Consider the following 15561-nt stretch of genomic DNA (forward strand, 5'->3'; position numbering starts at 1 on the left):
ATTAGACAAACGTCCTCATCTATTCAGAGAGTTCAACTGAGTCCAAACAGCAGCTTCAACCATTGTTCTAATGAAACAGAGATGCATTGTCCCATATGTTCCATGAATGTTATATTTTACAACAATGTACATAAATCATGTTTTATTTTCTCAGTACAATTCAGTTTTTAATTTTATATACATCAAGAGTTATTCCAGGCAAATGCAGCTTTATTGAACCCTCCCATTCATTTGACCTCCATTTGGAATCTGTTAATTTCATTAAGAGAATTTTAAATACACAGAAATATTAAATAAAAATGTTTCTCTTGTCTCTTCATCAGATAAGCCCTGGTCAAGCGTACGAGAACATCTCGGCTCAACCGATAGAGGAGGATGATATTCTCTAAAGCAGCGTCCAACTCCCCAACAACAGAGATGCTCTCTACTCACAAATCCAGTCACATCAGCCCCAAGAAGAAGAGCAAAGCCCCTATGCTGTTGTCAGCTTTATACCTGAAACAACACCTGAGTAAACATCTGTTATTACAAGTGATTCAGACTTCGTGACAACTCAAAATTAAAAGCTGCCTCAGACCATATTCATTATTTTATATGTTTGTATTAATAGGCTACTTTGATTGTAATGGCATTTACTTGACATGTTACCTGCTATGCTGAATGTAATTAAAGAGTCTTATGACGAAAATGAGAAAAAAAAAATTTTAATATGTTTTTTTATGTTGCAACATGATTGACCACAGGTCTACAAATGCATTTCTATTTCCACTTTCAGACAAACTGGCCTGTTAGTGGACCTCTAAAATTAGCACATCACTACAGACAAAGGCCTTGTCTAAACTACTGCAGACAACAAACACTCAAACGCGCTTGCTGGGCCAGTAGGTGGAGAAAAAGTCTATGATCAACAATCCACCAAACACCAGAGAAGAATAATGTGTTCCAAGTAAAATTGGGCAAGTCAAGCTCCGGTCAATGTTTGAATTGTGGAGCTGTGCTGCTACATTTAGCTGCACACTTGTAACTGGACCAAGAACTGCTAACACAACTACTGAAACTGGTAAACAGCTGCCATTGATGTTGTTGTTTCTGGTGTCTGCTCATTACACAAAGCAACAGTCGGCACGTGTGAAGTAAACTGTGACATCATCGTTTCCAAAATGCTTTGTTTTGTTTTTACACACTGATAAACAGAAACCAGGTTCTGCAAAAATCTGCACTATTGGAAGGTGTTTGTATAAATCTCTGTATTAGTGAGTTAAAATACCGTTTGCATTTAGATGAGAGGCCCAAACACAGAGGAAACATTTCATTGAGCAAAATATCAGCATTAGCATGGACAACATTCTCGGCTGGCCCCTCAAACAGAGTTCGTCAACATTATGTTATAATTCTTACAGCAACGAAAGATAGGAAGTGTAAAAAACATTTTAATTTCAAATTAAGTTAATTTTTCAAAAAAACTAAGCAAAAAATCTTAAAACCTTCTAATTTTCAAATTATAAATATAAACAACAATAAAAATGTCAACGAATAAACGCCATAAATCATCAGTGTTTGAGTTTGTAAATTAGCAGGATTACACAAAAACCACTGAACTGACAACCACGAAATTTTGTGGAGGGGTGGGACCAAGGGGCAACATCCCGGGCTGAGCGATGAGACCAATGCGGAAGTGCAAAAAGCTGTAGTTCACTGGGTGGCCACTTGAGGCTGGCTCCAAGAAGGAGTCAATTTCCATTGACTCCCATGTTAAAAAGCCAGACTTTAGAGCAGAATTAAACCTGTTTACAGCATGGTTCAAAAAACGGTTTTAGTCTCAATCACTAAGTTCTTCCTTCATGACAACTCTGAGGGGAATGAATGTTTTTCTAACTCACTTGTTTAAATTATATAGAGGTTTGATATTATGAATAATTATCACTTGATGGACAGGTGACGTCACCGTTAGCTCGCGACTCAAGTACCTAGCCTGTTGCCTGCTCGGCTTCACCTGAGCTAACAGGCTAACAGGCTAACAGGCTAACCCCCGTCACTGAACAGGACCTGAGTCTGTGGAGAGGTTTCACTCACATATCGGATGAATAATACGGTTTGATGTTCGGCTTGTTCTCCTGACGGAGAAGTTAAAGACGTCTGCGCCCCAGTTTCTGTGGTAAGTAAAGTTTAGTATTTTATTTATGTGTTAGTAGTGATGAGCAGGTATCGGTGTCTCTGTACCTGGCTTGTTAGCTTAGCTCCGCTAGCCTGCAGGCAAGATACCAGCAGTAATGGAGATGCTAACGGGACCGTACGGGAGTTATTACCGACATGAACCGACATGAACCGGTCCACACAGCAGAGAGAAGCGTTATGAATCTTTTAAACTGAGACAGGCGACTGTGTGTGTCTGGAGAATAAGCTCCACCACGTAAGAGATCTAATGTTATGTAAAGTTGTTTCACTCGCCAACCTATTTGACTTGACTACGTTATTGTTAGTAACTTCAGTATTAATGTCATATTAGATTATTGTTCAAGAAAAAACATTAGTGCAGCTGCTGCAGTGGGAAACTCGTTGAGCTGAACTTTGTTATTGTGGCTGTACGGTAACGTAACGTTAAATTTAAATAGTTAAAATTTTTACCACAAACACAGATTATTATTCTGCAGAAACAGATTTACTGTGATCAACTAAAACGTTTTATTCAGAGTATTGGTGTTAATGTGTTGTAACGTGTTAGTGAAAACTAAACTTGTCGCCTGCATTCAGTTTTTACATCGTTAATCTGAGGCAGACTTTACTGAATTATTGTGTTAAATAAGTGGACATGCAGAATAATGTATTTTTTTGTCACATATAAATAAATTATAGGAAGTGTAACTTTACTAGAATAGACAGTCACATAGAGAACCTGAGGCTGATGTCCACCACCTATTTCCTAAGGTGAAATGATTATGATCTGATGAACTTTGAAGTAATACACTTTTTACCATGTAAAAGTCTGTTAAGGAGTTAACCTGGCACATGTATGACTTTACATATCTGTGTATTTGTGTTGAATGTTCCTCTAGGTGACTCAGACAGCCTGCACCTGTGGATGTCCAACATGAGACACAACTGGAATCCAACCAGACTGAACACTGAGGGTCATCACTTCAACACTGACTCCAGGTACAGACCTGTTTTCATAACTTACAAACAATCAAAGCAAAGTATTGCACATAATACATAATGTATTAAATAATATATGCAATACTTTTAATGTGGAAGAAGTCCATACTGTACATTCATTGTCTTGGTAGTGCACTGTTTAATCCACAACTATATTCAAATACATAGTTGAATATCCACAGAAAATAAGGATACAAACTTTGTTCATGAGTAACACTTCCTCTACAATAATGCCATACTTTTATGTTTCCTGTCATTTTATTAGGGACGGACGAGCCTGAAGGACACAGCTGTGCTGACTGTGTTCTGTCTCTTATGGCAAAGAAGAAAAATAAAACACTGGGTTTTTATCTAAAGTGTATCAAATCAGAAAGTAAAAGATAAACATTGTTCTGATAAGTGTTCATTTTTTTAACCAACCATAATGAATATAGAAATTAACTCTATTATCCATGACACTTAGCAATGACTGCCAACTCTAAACAGTTGCAAGCCATCTTTAGTTAAGGGAGGAAAACATGAAGTGTTGTGCAGATGAAGCTGGTGCAGGTCGTCCTCATGTTGACCAGCCTGAAGCTGCCGATCTCCACCATGTTGCTGCTGCCACAGTGGATGCTGAGGACATCAGGTGCTGCAGTGCTTCATCTAATGAAAAGAAGAAACTCACTATAAAAGGATGTTTTATGTTGTGTATGTTCCAGCTAAGACTGGTTCTTACAGTTTATTCTGTGTTCAGCAGGTGGAAGCACCACAGATTTCAGACAGAACCGATGTTCCCTCCATTTCTCTCAGTGTGAAAACATAATTATATAATAAATATGAGAACTGTTTACAACAGTGGTGTGTGGAGATTATAATCTTATCTAAACTGTCTAATTCACTGTAAATTCCATAACAGGCTAAATAAACGAGGTGGCAATAGTAATGGTGGTTATACCAGCCTGTATCAGAACATTTGTGAAACATATAGTTACTATCACATGCAACTTACACATGTAGCGTATTGATATTAACTTATTAAAATTAAAATCAAGTGACAACCAAACACACGACTCTGTAGTAATGTAGTTAATTTGCTTCAATCTGTTCATTACACGTGTTAAATAAACGGTAACTTTTATAACAATTACATATTAAAAACCACTTGAGGCATGTAAGCATATGATTATGATAATAGATAAAGCAATAGGTTTTGTTGTTGTGTAGTTTCAAGGTTACTTACCTCTAGTGAGTTCGTTGTAAAGATCGCGACCATCCAGAAGCAACTGCACCGCAGCGCTAGCCAGTTTGCGGCATCGGGTAGCATGTAGCCTAGCTCCTTAGCCTGAGCTAATCAGGTAATGTTGAGCTCTGCGGGCGTGGCTCAGCTGTCAGTCTAACTCGCACGACTCCTCTTTGCCCATTTATTGGTTAGCCAGGAACTAGGAGGAGTCAGCACTGGCAAGATGGCGTCAGGTGAACGCCTACTACTAGCCTCATTTTCACTCTTCAGAAACCAACGGGTGACGTCACGGACACTACGTCCATCTATATATACAGTCTATGGGTGGGACGTTGTCAATACACACAGTAAGTTTCCCACAAACTTAACTCAATACATATATGGTTAATTCCAAGTGACAGCAAACAAGCACACAACTGCAACTGAAACTGAGGTCTGACTGACTGCGTGGATGGTAAAAACTTTAGGGATGATAGTGCAGGCACATGGCAAATAGTGCTGCAAATGGCACGACACAAAACGATACAAAGCAGCAATGTGGCAAAACACCAATCTAGAGATTCCATGTTATAATAATAAGAGAAGCGTAAAAGTGGTTTGGTTGATTATGAAAATGTGGTGGAACAAACTACAATCTGGTGGCCGCCACCGTCTGGATAATTAACTGGAAACGCTGCTTTGACATATTACATAATACTTATTAGCCTTGGTGGAGGTATGGACTGTCAGAGCAACATTCTAGTTTCAAATTAGTTTAATGTTAGCAACAGCTAAGAAACTTGTTAAAAGGCAAAGGGAGATGGAACTCTAGGTTTATTATGTTACATCCAAAACACTTCCATGATTATTAAGAGACTATTGCTGCTCACAAATGAAACTTGTGAGTTTGTGGTTATGACATCATGTACATGGTGTTTAAGTTGTGAAAACGTTGCTGCAAGGCAAAGCTTTACTGACGTTACTGTCAGTATCTACAAGCGACAGATACACAATCTAACAATTTGGTAGGCGAGTCACATAACACAGGAAATGTATAGAACTCTTTTTTTAAACTAAGAATAATGAGGAAGCGATTTCTTACAAGTTGAGATCTGATAAACCATCTCACACAGACAAACAGACCATTCTGACTTCAGTCTTTCATTTTCTCTGTGATAGATTTTTACCATTTAAAGTTTCAATTTTTTATCAGCTTTCATTTAAAGTGATACTTTCTGTTGAGAAGCTGAAGACAACACTGGCCATGTTGTCGGCAGGAGCTGAATGTGTGTTCATGGGTTTGTTCCTGTACATCTCAGGTATGAATGACCGTTTATTTCTACAATACTAACTGTGAATCGTAACTGAACCGTAAGAAATTAAAATGTTTATCAGAATATTAGTCAATTGTAGATTGATTTGATGAAAAAAAGATGAAGCTCAAATATTTTCTCAGATTCTGGTCCTCACATATATTACAGCAAGTCAGTATTTACAAAAACAATTAATGTACAATTTATCTACTAGAAGTTAAGAACTATAAAAATGCTTTTCTGTTAAAGGGGTTGGAGCAAACAGCATCTGTGCCTTAAAAGGTTCATCAGTGGATCTACACTGCTCAGCTCAACGTCCCAAATCAAGCAGGAAATGGTTCACTGTTCGCTGGGAGGGCAACAAGAAGGTTCAAGATCAGATCTTTGCAGACGGAAAACGTGTGAACATATCTGAAGAGAGCGACTTCACTATTACGATCAATGATCTGAGAGAGAGTGATAAAAACACTTACTGTTGTAGTGACGTTAATGACAAACTTAATAAATGCCAGGGGGGAGTCATTCAGCTCCTTGTTGCAGGTACAGTGGTTCAGTTATTTATTATTAATTGATCACTGCAAAAATAACATCAGTGCATTAATTCTTGTTTTATTCAATATCCTCTCAGACCTGCAGGTGAAGGTGTTTCCTGCCACAGCAGAAAAGACGGTGTCCCTGATGTGCAGCAGCAGTTGTCCTCTGACTGAAAGCCCTGTGGTCTATATCTGGTACAAGAACACAGAGTTTCTCTATAAGGACTCGTCTCCTTGGTACCAGGAGCTAATCAGCAGCGAGGAATCAGTCACATACTCCTGTGCTCTCAAAGGCTACGAGCATCTCAGAGCCCCTGAAGTCTCAGTGGGTGAGTGACAACATGTGGCTCCGTATCCTGGTGCCTTGAATTGTAAAGCTTGTGAAACACTGTTCACCACAGAAAGTCGTTTTTCTTTTGTCCAGCTTCTCTCACATCAGCCTGCTTCACTGTGACCTATGCTAAAGGCAGAATGTGCTCAAATCAGCAGAGACCAGAAGATGAGCCGTGCTCCATCACATATCCCAGAGGTGAAGTTTCACAAATAATTACATGCAAACACACTCCCAACCCCATACGTCTAAATCCTTTAAATAATGTTTTCACAATTTAAAAGATTGACAGTGTTTGACCAGAGATCGTTAGTTACCTTACACGTTGAAGCCCGGTCATACTGAGATCCTGGTTAGGGACCATGAGATATGAGTTCTGGTTGGGTTAAGGTTAGGCATGAATTGGTCAAGAATGGAAACGTGTGTGTGTGTGTATGTGTACAAATTAACTAAAGAAAGCATGGATGGATTTTCACTCATCATTATGTGGCAGGGATTATCCAGTAACTATTTGGTCACTCAAGTTATTAGCCCATCTCGATTAACGTGGCAGAGATGAAGTGGTGAGAAGCAGTTTCTTTTTTTATTCTCTCCCAACAGAAATACATATTCAAAAGACTAAAGTCAGGGGGCATTTCAAACTGGCCTGTAACACCAGCTGTCCACAGACAGAAGCTCAAACCATCACATGGTACAAAAACAGACGATTGGAGAGGGAACCACAACGAGTTTCCAACTCCTCTCCTGTCTCTTACTCCTGTGCTGTAGAGCACTTGTTCTCAGATGAAGTTTGTGAGTATGAGCTCATTCATGGTCTGTTATAATTCATAAAAGATTTGAGTCAAGAGCCTGTAAAAGGGAGAAAGATAAACTGTTTGATGATTTGTTTAAAATCTCTGTTTCAGGTATTCAGGATAAATACTGCTCCAGAGTGAATTATGTCAACAGGAGGATCTGTGCTCTGCAAGGTTCCTCAGTGAACATCTCCAGTGAATACTCGGATCCTTACAACCAGCAGTCGAAGTCTAAATTGTGGTATAAGAATAGGAGAAGTGATATGGCGGCTGGTGAAGAGCTGATAACGAATACAGATCGTATTAAGTTTCATAGAGTGATGAACCGCCACATCCTGACAATCAAAAAACTGAACAAGAATGACTCAGCAGAATACATATTCAGAATAGGAAGTGATGCAGGGAGATGGCCGGCTGTTCCTGGGGTAACTTTGGTCGTCACAGGTGGGTACAGTATTTAGATTAAATACCTGCATACTTTCTATAGAGAGTTACTATCGATAATAATAAGGCAACTAATTCAACAAACAAATTCCATTCACCCTTCTTGGTTATTTGGGTTGTTTTAGAAGACACTTGTTCAGGAACGTCTTTATCAACTGACCAATCTCATCTTTCAGATCTGAAGGTGAGGTTTAGTCCTTCTGAGGAGGTGACCGAGGGGCAGAGAGTCACGCTGACCTGCAGAACCAGTTGTCCTCTGACGGACAACATGAACTACATTTGGTACTTGAACAATCAACCTCTGAATCTGACAAAAACACAAAGCAAGTACCTGGTTCTAGACCCTGTCAGCAGTGAACATGCAGGAAACTACTCCTGCAAGGTTAAAATGCTCCAAAAGAGCTCTCGTCAAAAGATGCACACTGTCCACAGAAGAAGAAAAGGGACTCAAGCAGCCATAAGAATCGTTGTTCTTCTCCTGGTTGTAATACCCACCTCCATCTTCTTGTGGATTAGGTGAGCATCACTGTGCTCTGCTTCAAAGCAATGACTTTCACATTCTCTTTCACACTAACCTGGCTTCACCTCTTCATTTCACTCTCTAGAAGAAAGATGACTTCCATCCAGTCTCCTAGAACTGAAACCTCCTTCAACTTGGAGGAGGTAAAGCAGAGAATTTTAACAGTTTCTTCCATTAGACAAATGTCCTCATCTATTCAGAGAGTTCAACTGAGTCCAAACAGCAGCTTCAACCATTGTTCTAATGAAACAGAGATGCATTGTCCCATATGTTCCATGAATGTTATATTTAACAATACTGTACATAAATCATGTTTTATTTGTCAGTACAATTCAGTTTTGAATTTTATATACATCAAGAATTATTCCAGGCAAATGCAGCTATATTGAACCCTCCCATTCATTTGACCTCCATTTGGAATCTTTTAATTTCATTCAGAGAATTTTAAATACACAGAAATATTAAATAAAAATGTTTCTCTTGTCTCTTCATCAGATAAGCCCAGGTCAAGTGTACGACGATATCTCGGCTCAACCAATAGAGGAGGATGATATTCTCTAAAGCAGCGTCCAACTCCTCAACAACAGAGATGCTCTCTACTCACAAATCCAGCCACATCAGCCCCAAGAAGAAGAGCAAAGCCCCTATGCTGTTGTCAGCTTTACACCCGAAACAACACCTGAGTAAACACAGTCTATAAATGCATTTCTATTTCCACTTTCAGGCAAACTGGCCTGTTAGTGGACCTCTAAAATTAGTACATCGCTATAAACAAAGGCCTATTTTTTTATCTGATATTTCCCCCTCCATTAAAAATAGAAATCTCCTTCGACACGAATTTTGTTTTCCTTAATATCTCTGATGGTATCTCTGTCACGACGAGAGCAACAAGACTACAAACACTCAAACAAGATAAAGTCGAGGATCAACAATCCACCAAACAAGGACATTTTCCGTTTTGTAAAATATCAGCATTAGCATGGACAAGGTGATGTATGGAACATGATAACTGTTCCTGTCATTATCTCTGCATTGCACTTACTGTGCGTTGAGGGGCATCAGTTTGCTGTGCAGCTTCCTGTGATGCACATCTCCAGCTTCTTGATGCCTCAACAGCACATTTGAGAGCCCTGACAAACAGTCACTGTTTTAGGAAGCAGGAAGTTTTAGTTTCAGTGACCAGTCTGTTAAAACTACATTACTGACTGGTACTCTTCACTGTGCATCAACAACCCTTAAAGAAATACTACTACTTCTGTGAAATGTTGGGATCATGACTTAATCAAGGTTACAACAAAATGTTCTGTAGCGCTATTGATTATCCTGCATGATACAAAATACCCACGTTTCCGACACACAGTGGAGATTCTAAAGTCTATTGGGGCCCCAAGCAAAGATTCCCAGGGGGCCCCTCAAACAGCGTTCGTCACATTATGTTATAAATTATAAACGAAAGGTACGAAGTGTAAACAGTTGTTTCATTTCAAATGTTTTCACTTACATCAGTACATTTTCTAAAAAACTAAAACAAGAACATTCCAAACCTTCTAATTTTCTGAATATAAATATAAACAACCTTAAAAAAGATCAATGAATAAACGCTGTAAATGTAACGCTAGCTTAAATTTAGCCAATGCTAATGACAGCATTCAGTGAAACTCACTTACCACGGTCGTGCTTTCTCCAGCGAGATATTTTACACACCATCTTAGAAATTAATAAAATCTTATAAACGGTTGGTGAAGGTTAACATTACAGGCTGGTTTACCAGATCAGAAATCTCCTAGCTAAAATGTTAACTAATCTCTAGGCCGATGATAGCTAATAATAGTTATATTACTTCTTTCTCTAACATTAGATTCAAATAAAGAACTTTTAAAATAAACTGTTTATGTTCATATTTACTTGGGTAACAACAGATCTCGCGTTACAGGAAGCTAACGTACGGTTCTTTGAAAAAGAGAAAAATACTCACCCAGCATGAAGTGACTTGTTGATGCCTGTTTTCAGCGACTGCTAACTTTAACCATGTTGGCTAATGGTCGTCTCTAAATGTCACTGAAGTCAAAGGCACAGAAAAAAGATGCAAGTCGAGTAGTTCTTCTTACACATTTACTAGCTGGATGCAGCTACGCTAGCTAAAGAGCTAAATCTTTACTTGCTAAGATGGGACTTTTGTGAAGTCATGCTAGCAACCCTGTAGGCTAAAGCTAGCTAAGCTTAACTACTTGCTTCCTAAACAATTAATTTGTTTTAAGGAATTTCGGCTTCTGTTTTAAAACAATTCTCATTTGGGTATCAGCCGTTAAGTTACAGAAAGCTAACGGCTAAAAAATCTGACATCAAAGGATTTTTCTGTGGTGAAGCCTTATGCTATTGACTGAAGCTAATAGGCTAACATTTTTGTGTTTTTAATTATTTGTGGTGACTAATGTCAAGCTAAATGTGTCTATACTTCTACATTTCATTTGCATTTACACTATATTTTTGATTTATATAACGCATGTATATATATATATCTCTAATGAAATATTTGTTATGTCATCTCTTCTGGCTTCATTCTTACCAAATATTTTTTACAGCACCAGAATTAATAAATATGTTTTTATACTGCACCAAACTGTTGAATAGTTTTTTACAGCACCAGTGTTTAATATTGTTGTTTAACTTGTTTGCATTAAAATAAACTTCAGATTAATAGACAACGGATTGTACCTTTAAATAAAGTCAAGTCAGATTTCTTCTTTTACTTTTTTAATGGCCACAGTGATTAATGAATCAAACATACAGGGGCAGAAAGACGCAGAATGAATTAAACTACAAACCACATGGATTAAAGAAACAAATCAGTCATGGATACATCATCTGTAAATATTAATATATTTTTATTATCATACCAGTATACACTTCAGTAATTAATCCACATACAAAAAACATAGGAATTAATTTGTTGCCTCAAGTTAAAGTTCTGCAGGTTGCATTGAGTCGTCTCATTCTTTGTCTTTCAACTCAGTTGATAATTCAAGTCTAGTCTCCGGTCCCATTATAGTAGTTAAATATTTAAAATATGTTGCTGTGAAGTTAGATACCCTGTTCAAAGTCAGTATGAATAAATTATAAAGGCATGAAAAAGAATTGTGGACATATGAAATGGTTTAAATTTGGGTCCCAGACACATAAAGCAGCACTTTTTAATATTGCCCACATCATCTAAGTGCTTCATTATACACACCATATCACCTCATGGAGAATGTGAAGGAAGAATGTGACGTGTTTTAGTTTAAACACAACCAATCAGAAATGGATTAGAACCTGTTCAGACTCTTTGAGGCCAAACACTGCGAAGATCATAAAACCACAGTTAGCGGACATGTGGTACATCCTGTCTGATTTGGTTGATACCACTTCCTCATACGTTGAGTCTGTATTCACATACTTCCGGAAGGCCAACTCTACACTCTGCCCTTCACTGCTTTGTGCACAAACAGAAAACTTGATAAACCACGATAATGATAAGGTCAGTGATAAGGTCACATGATGCTACATAACTTGCTGTTTATTACGCAATGTGAAGTCAGTTGTTTCCTCCATTAGATTTCAGTATTTGTATCATACCAATGGCTTCGTGCCTTGACCAGTTACTCTCATCCTCTCCTGATATGCACCATCTCTTCTGCCCTCGTGGTCCCGTCTTCTCAGCCTCCATCTCCCTGCGATTTTCTCATGCGGTCATTTATCCAGGAGCAGATTGGCCAGGGATCGGAGGATATCTCTCTTCTCATATAGATACATCTGAGTTTCCCACAGCATGTCCACCAGGATCGCGTCACTCACCTCATCCAGCATCACCTCCTGTGACAGCTGGGGGCTCAATCTGCACAAATTAACACAGGGGTTTGTAAAGAGTTACTTTCGGGTTCACAGACATTAATATGAAACTGCAAATGAGCCACTGAGGATAATAGGAGTTATGCATAGCTCTGTATACTAATGTCCATAGAAATGGTTTACAGTATATGAGGATTTCTGATCCCAGATAGATTTTCTGAAATTATTGCATTAACAAGTGTTGGGACATGGTTTTTGTGAGACCAAGGTTCGGCCTATATGGTAGTCAAAAGCCTGAAGCCGCATGTCCCTTTGTCTGGAGCAAACCAGAGCAAGGCCTCCCAGGGTGCAGCAACGTCACACAGAGGTGCGAAACCCCCCCCAGGGACACAGGTTTCAACTCCCATTGGTCACTCTGGACCCCATGACCTGTGAGGTCACCGGGCCAATATAAGGCCTGTCCCCACTTTCTTCTGTCTCTTTTCTACAATCCTTCCGAGGGGAGAAGGCTTTCCAGCCTCTTTCCATCCAACTCTTCGAGAGGAGCTCAAAGGTGCAGCTTCCAGCTCATCTCACCAAGGAAACCTCCTCGCAACCCAAGCTCTACCAACCTCCTAGCAGCGATGCGATGTCCTGCAGGAAAACTTCAACCAGCAACTGAGCTACACAGCTCAACAGAATCACCAAGGCAGGAGCCACAAACCAGCAAGACGACTTCACAAAACTGCGAACTGCACAGCAACTCTTTTTCCCCTTTCCACGGACGGGTAACACAACTGGGATTACTAGTGATGTTTATAAGTTTGATTTGTGGGGTTGTGATATATACGCATATCTCTTCACCTAATTAGCTCTGAGCCCAAACATTCCAATAGGGGGGGGAGGGTGTTATCTTCAAAGTGGCCAGCCGCCATTTTGAAAGCACGCTGACTCACACAGACACATACATATGCATACTCACATACCTATCTTTTTTTAGTAAGTACACCGTTAGTAATTTGTGTTTTTATACTTTATTATATTCATAATAAATGTTTTTCTTTCACAAATGTTTTTTCATTAATGTTGCATAAGTGAATTTTGCCAACCTGTACACTGTCAAGAACTCCATATCCTTCAACTTAGCTAACTATCTATATGGTAATTTTGGTTATAGTTATTAATTTAATTGTTAATCAGAGTTCCAAATTTGTAGTTAGTACTTTTACGAGACTTAATCAATAAATTGGCTATCTTTTCCCTTCCTTTGAAGGGTGGTGCCCCGAGGTAACTTTAATCAATTAAAGTTATTATTTAATATTAATAATTAAATATTAATATTTAATATTTTATTTTGATAACCAAATTTATTGAATGCCGAAAGGCACACCATTTTATGGTATCACGTTTGATGCATTATTGCACAACACAAGCTTCCAGAGGACTGACACACTCACATTTGACTGCTCTTCTGTTCAAACAACTTTATCTGCCAATTACTACGCTTACATGAACACCAATATTCCAACTACTGAGTTTAATCAGATATTATTTTGACAGATAAATAGTTAGTAGAAAACTCCAATAGGATGTTATAAAGCAATTAAGAAGTAAACATGTCTACATGAGGATCGCAATACTTCAAATGTCTTGATTTTTGCTTATTCAGAGTATGAGTAAGGTTAAGATAATCAGAAAATGCTGTTTACATGGCAGTGTCTTATTCAGCCTATTGTCTTAATCAGATCAATATCAGAATATTGGTCATGGTCAGCTATAGCAGCTAAATGTTTACCCTTTGTCAACCAGAAACCTGCGGTCTGTTACACGTCTTTATTATTTAAAACACTGTATAGGAAGCATCAGAGTATAAGAGAGAATGAAAAGTGCGCCACAGAGAAGGTGGTGTGATAAAGATGTTTTGATGGAATAAACGAACGAGGGCAGAGAGCAGAGTTAGTGGTGAAAAGAACCAAAGCACAGCAAGTTCATTCTCAGCAAACCTGTGATAGATGGTGTCGATCATCTCACACCAGGCTCTGGCTCTGTCCACGGCACAACCATCAGAGTCCGTGCACTGTTCAGTCAGAGAGAGAGAGACAATGAAAAGGCTACAAAGATGTGAAAAACACAACTCTGACTCATGGGACAGTAGAAATCAATGGTTAAGAGTCCAACAGGCTTTTTATTTGACTTCAAAACAAAGAGTTGGAGACTGAAGCAGCGGCCGTAGCTCAACTCACACAGTCCACCAGCATCTTGCCCAGCTCCTTGGCTCCTACAAAGCTCTTGGCCAGCTCCAGAGGATTGGAGGGTCGGAACACATCCACAGAGCTCACCACCACCTGAGGGGGTTTACCTGCAGACACACGGGAGCACGTTTATGATGCAAGTATTCACTGATCTAAATTTATTATCACTGTACTTTGAAGATTTCTGTGCAACTAGGTAGAACAGAGCTGTTGCATGTTTACACTGAACCAAACACGCTGAGATATTGTGCCTCAGTGAGGGATTTTAGACAACATGACAACAACGATGCCTACACCCCCCAGTCCAACTTAGTACCTTTTATATAGACTGGTCAGGAGGAATAAGGGCTATAGTATGAGATAGACATGCCATTCATGCTCCTGCCAGCACAAAGTGGTTGTTGACACTTTCAGATTAAGAAAGTGATCTTGACTTTTGAATTTAGTTCAGACGGAGCATGAAATATATTATTAGTTGTGATGAGACACAATGAAGTGGCGTACCTGTCCCAAGGGAGACGACTATACCCAACTTTTTGATTTCCTCCCTGTGGCCCTGAGAGGCAGGAGTGTTAAGATGAGTTAGAAAGTGAGGGAACAGATAGATGAATGACATAATGAGACAAATATACTTAACAAATCCACGTGGGTTAGCGATTGAATGAGCAATTAATGGATGGGAGCAATACAAATATGAAGCTGCTGTCAATGTGCCTACCTCCGCTTTGACGGCTTTGTTGTACTGATGGATTTCTGACATGGCGTCCAGTGTCGGGTTATTGGCCAGCAGCCCTCCATCCAGAAAGCGGCCCATTGGTCGGAAGTAGGTGGGAGCAGCACCGCTGGAGCGGGCAGCTCGCCACACGAGTTGTTCTGATGTAAAGACAAGAATATGAGAATGAGCCGAAAAGGCAGTTTTTAGACTCCAAACTTCAGAGAAAGATGCTTAACGACTTAATGGTTCATTTTTCAAACTGCTCAACAATAAACAAACACATTGATTGATGGTGAGAAGGACAAAGAGCTGAAACGTATTTCTTTGCTGCTGTGCCTCATAAGTACGTATGTTTACACATTAACATATTTCAATTTAGGAGTTAATAAAACTTAAATTTAAAGACAGAATTAAACTGTTTGTGAAGCTGTTCCTTGCAGATGCTCGTCGTCTCTCATTCACACCCACACACCTTCATCTGTCACCTTCCTACGCTTT

At 39.1% G+C, this 15561-nt stretch overlaps 2 protein-coding genes and 1 long non-coding RNA gene across 3 annotated transcripts in view; 2 read left to right on the top strand and 1 right to left on the bottom strand.

Moving 5' to 3' along the window:
* The first annotated feature begins 2020 nt into the window (after nt 1-2020).
* LOC117762023 lies at nt 2021-3300 on the top strand. Its single transcript, XR_004613920.1, has 2 exons — nt 2021-2155; nt 3054-3300. It is a non-coding gene; the product is annotated as an uncharacterized LOC117762023 (long non-coding RNA).
* A 3387-nt stretch (nt 3301-6687) lies between these two features.
* LOC117761943 (sialoadhesin-like) overlaps nt 6688-15561 on the top strand; it is a 20842-nt gene continuing 11968 nt past the window's right edge. Inside the window, exons 1-3 of the mRNA XM_034586336.1 lie at nt 6688-6729; nt 7132-7323; nt 7437-7769. Coding sequence (XP_034442227.1) covers nt 7589-7769 — 181 coding nt within the window. The 5' untranslated portion in view covers nt 6688-6729; nt 7132-7323; nt 7437-7588. The remainder of the gene's footprint in view (nt 6730-7131; nt 7324-7436; nt 7770-15561) is intronic.
* On the bottom strand, nt 11845-15242 carry LOC117761964 (85/88 kDa calcium-independent phospholipase A2-like). Its single transcript, XM_034586369.1, has 5 exons — nt 15067-15242; nt 14853-14904; nt 14340-14455; nt 14100-14173; nt 11845-12163 (listed from the first exon to the last, which is right to left on the bottom strand). Exons 1-5 carry the CDS (start codon nt 15160-15162, stop codon nt 12019-12021), a joined length of 483 nt encoding a protein of 160 aa, XP_034442260.1. The 5' UTR covers nt 15163-15242; the 3' UTR covers nt 11845-12018.

The sequence above is a fragment of the Hippoglossus hippoglossus genome, chromosome 1 (genome assembly GCF_009819705.1).
Source record: "Hippoglossus hippoglossus isolate fHipHip1 chromosome 1, fHipHip1.pri, whole genome shotgun sequence".
Taxonomy (NCBI): domain Eukaryota; kingdom Metazoa; phylum Chordata; class Actinopteri; order Pleuronectiformes; family Pleuronectidae; genus Hippoglossus; species Hippoglossus hippoglossus.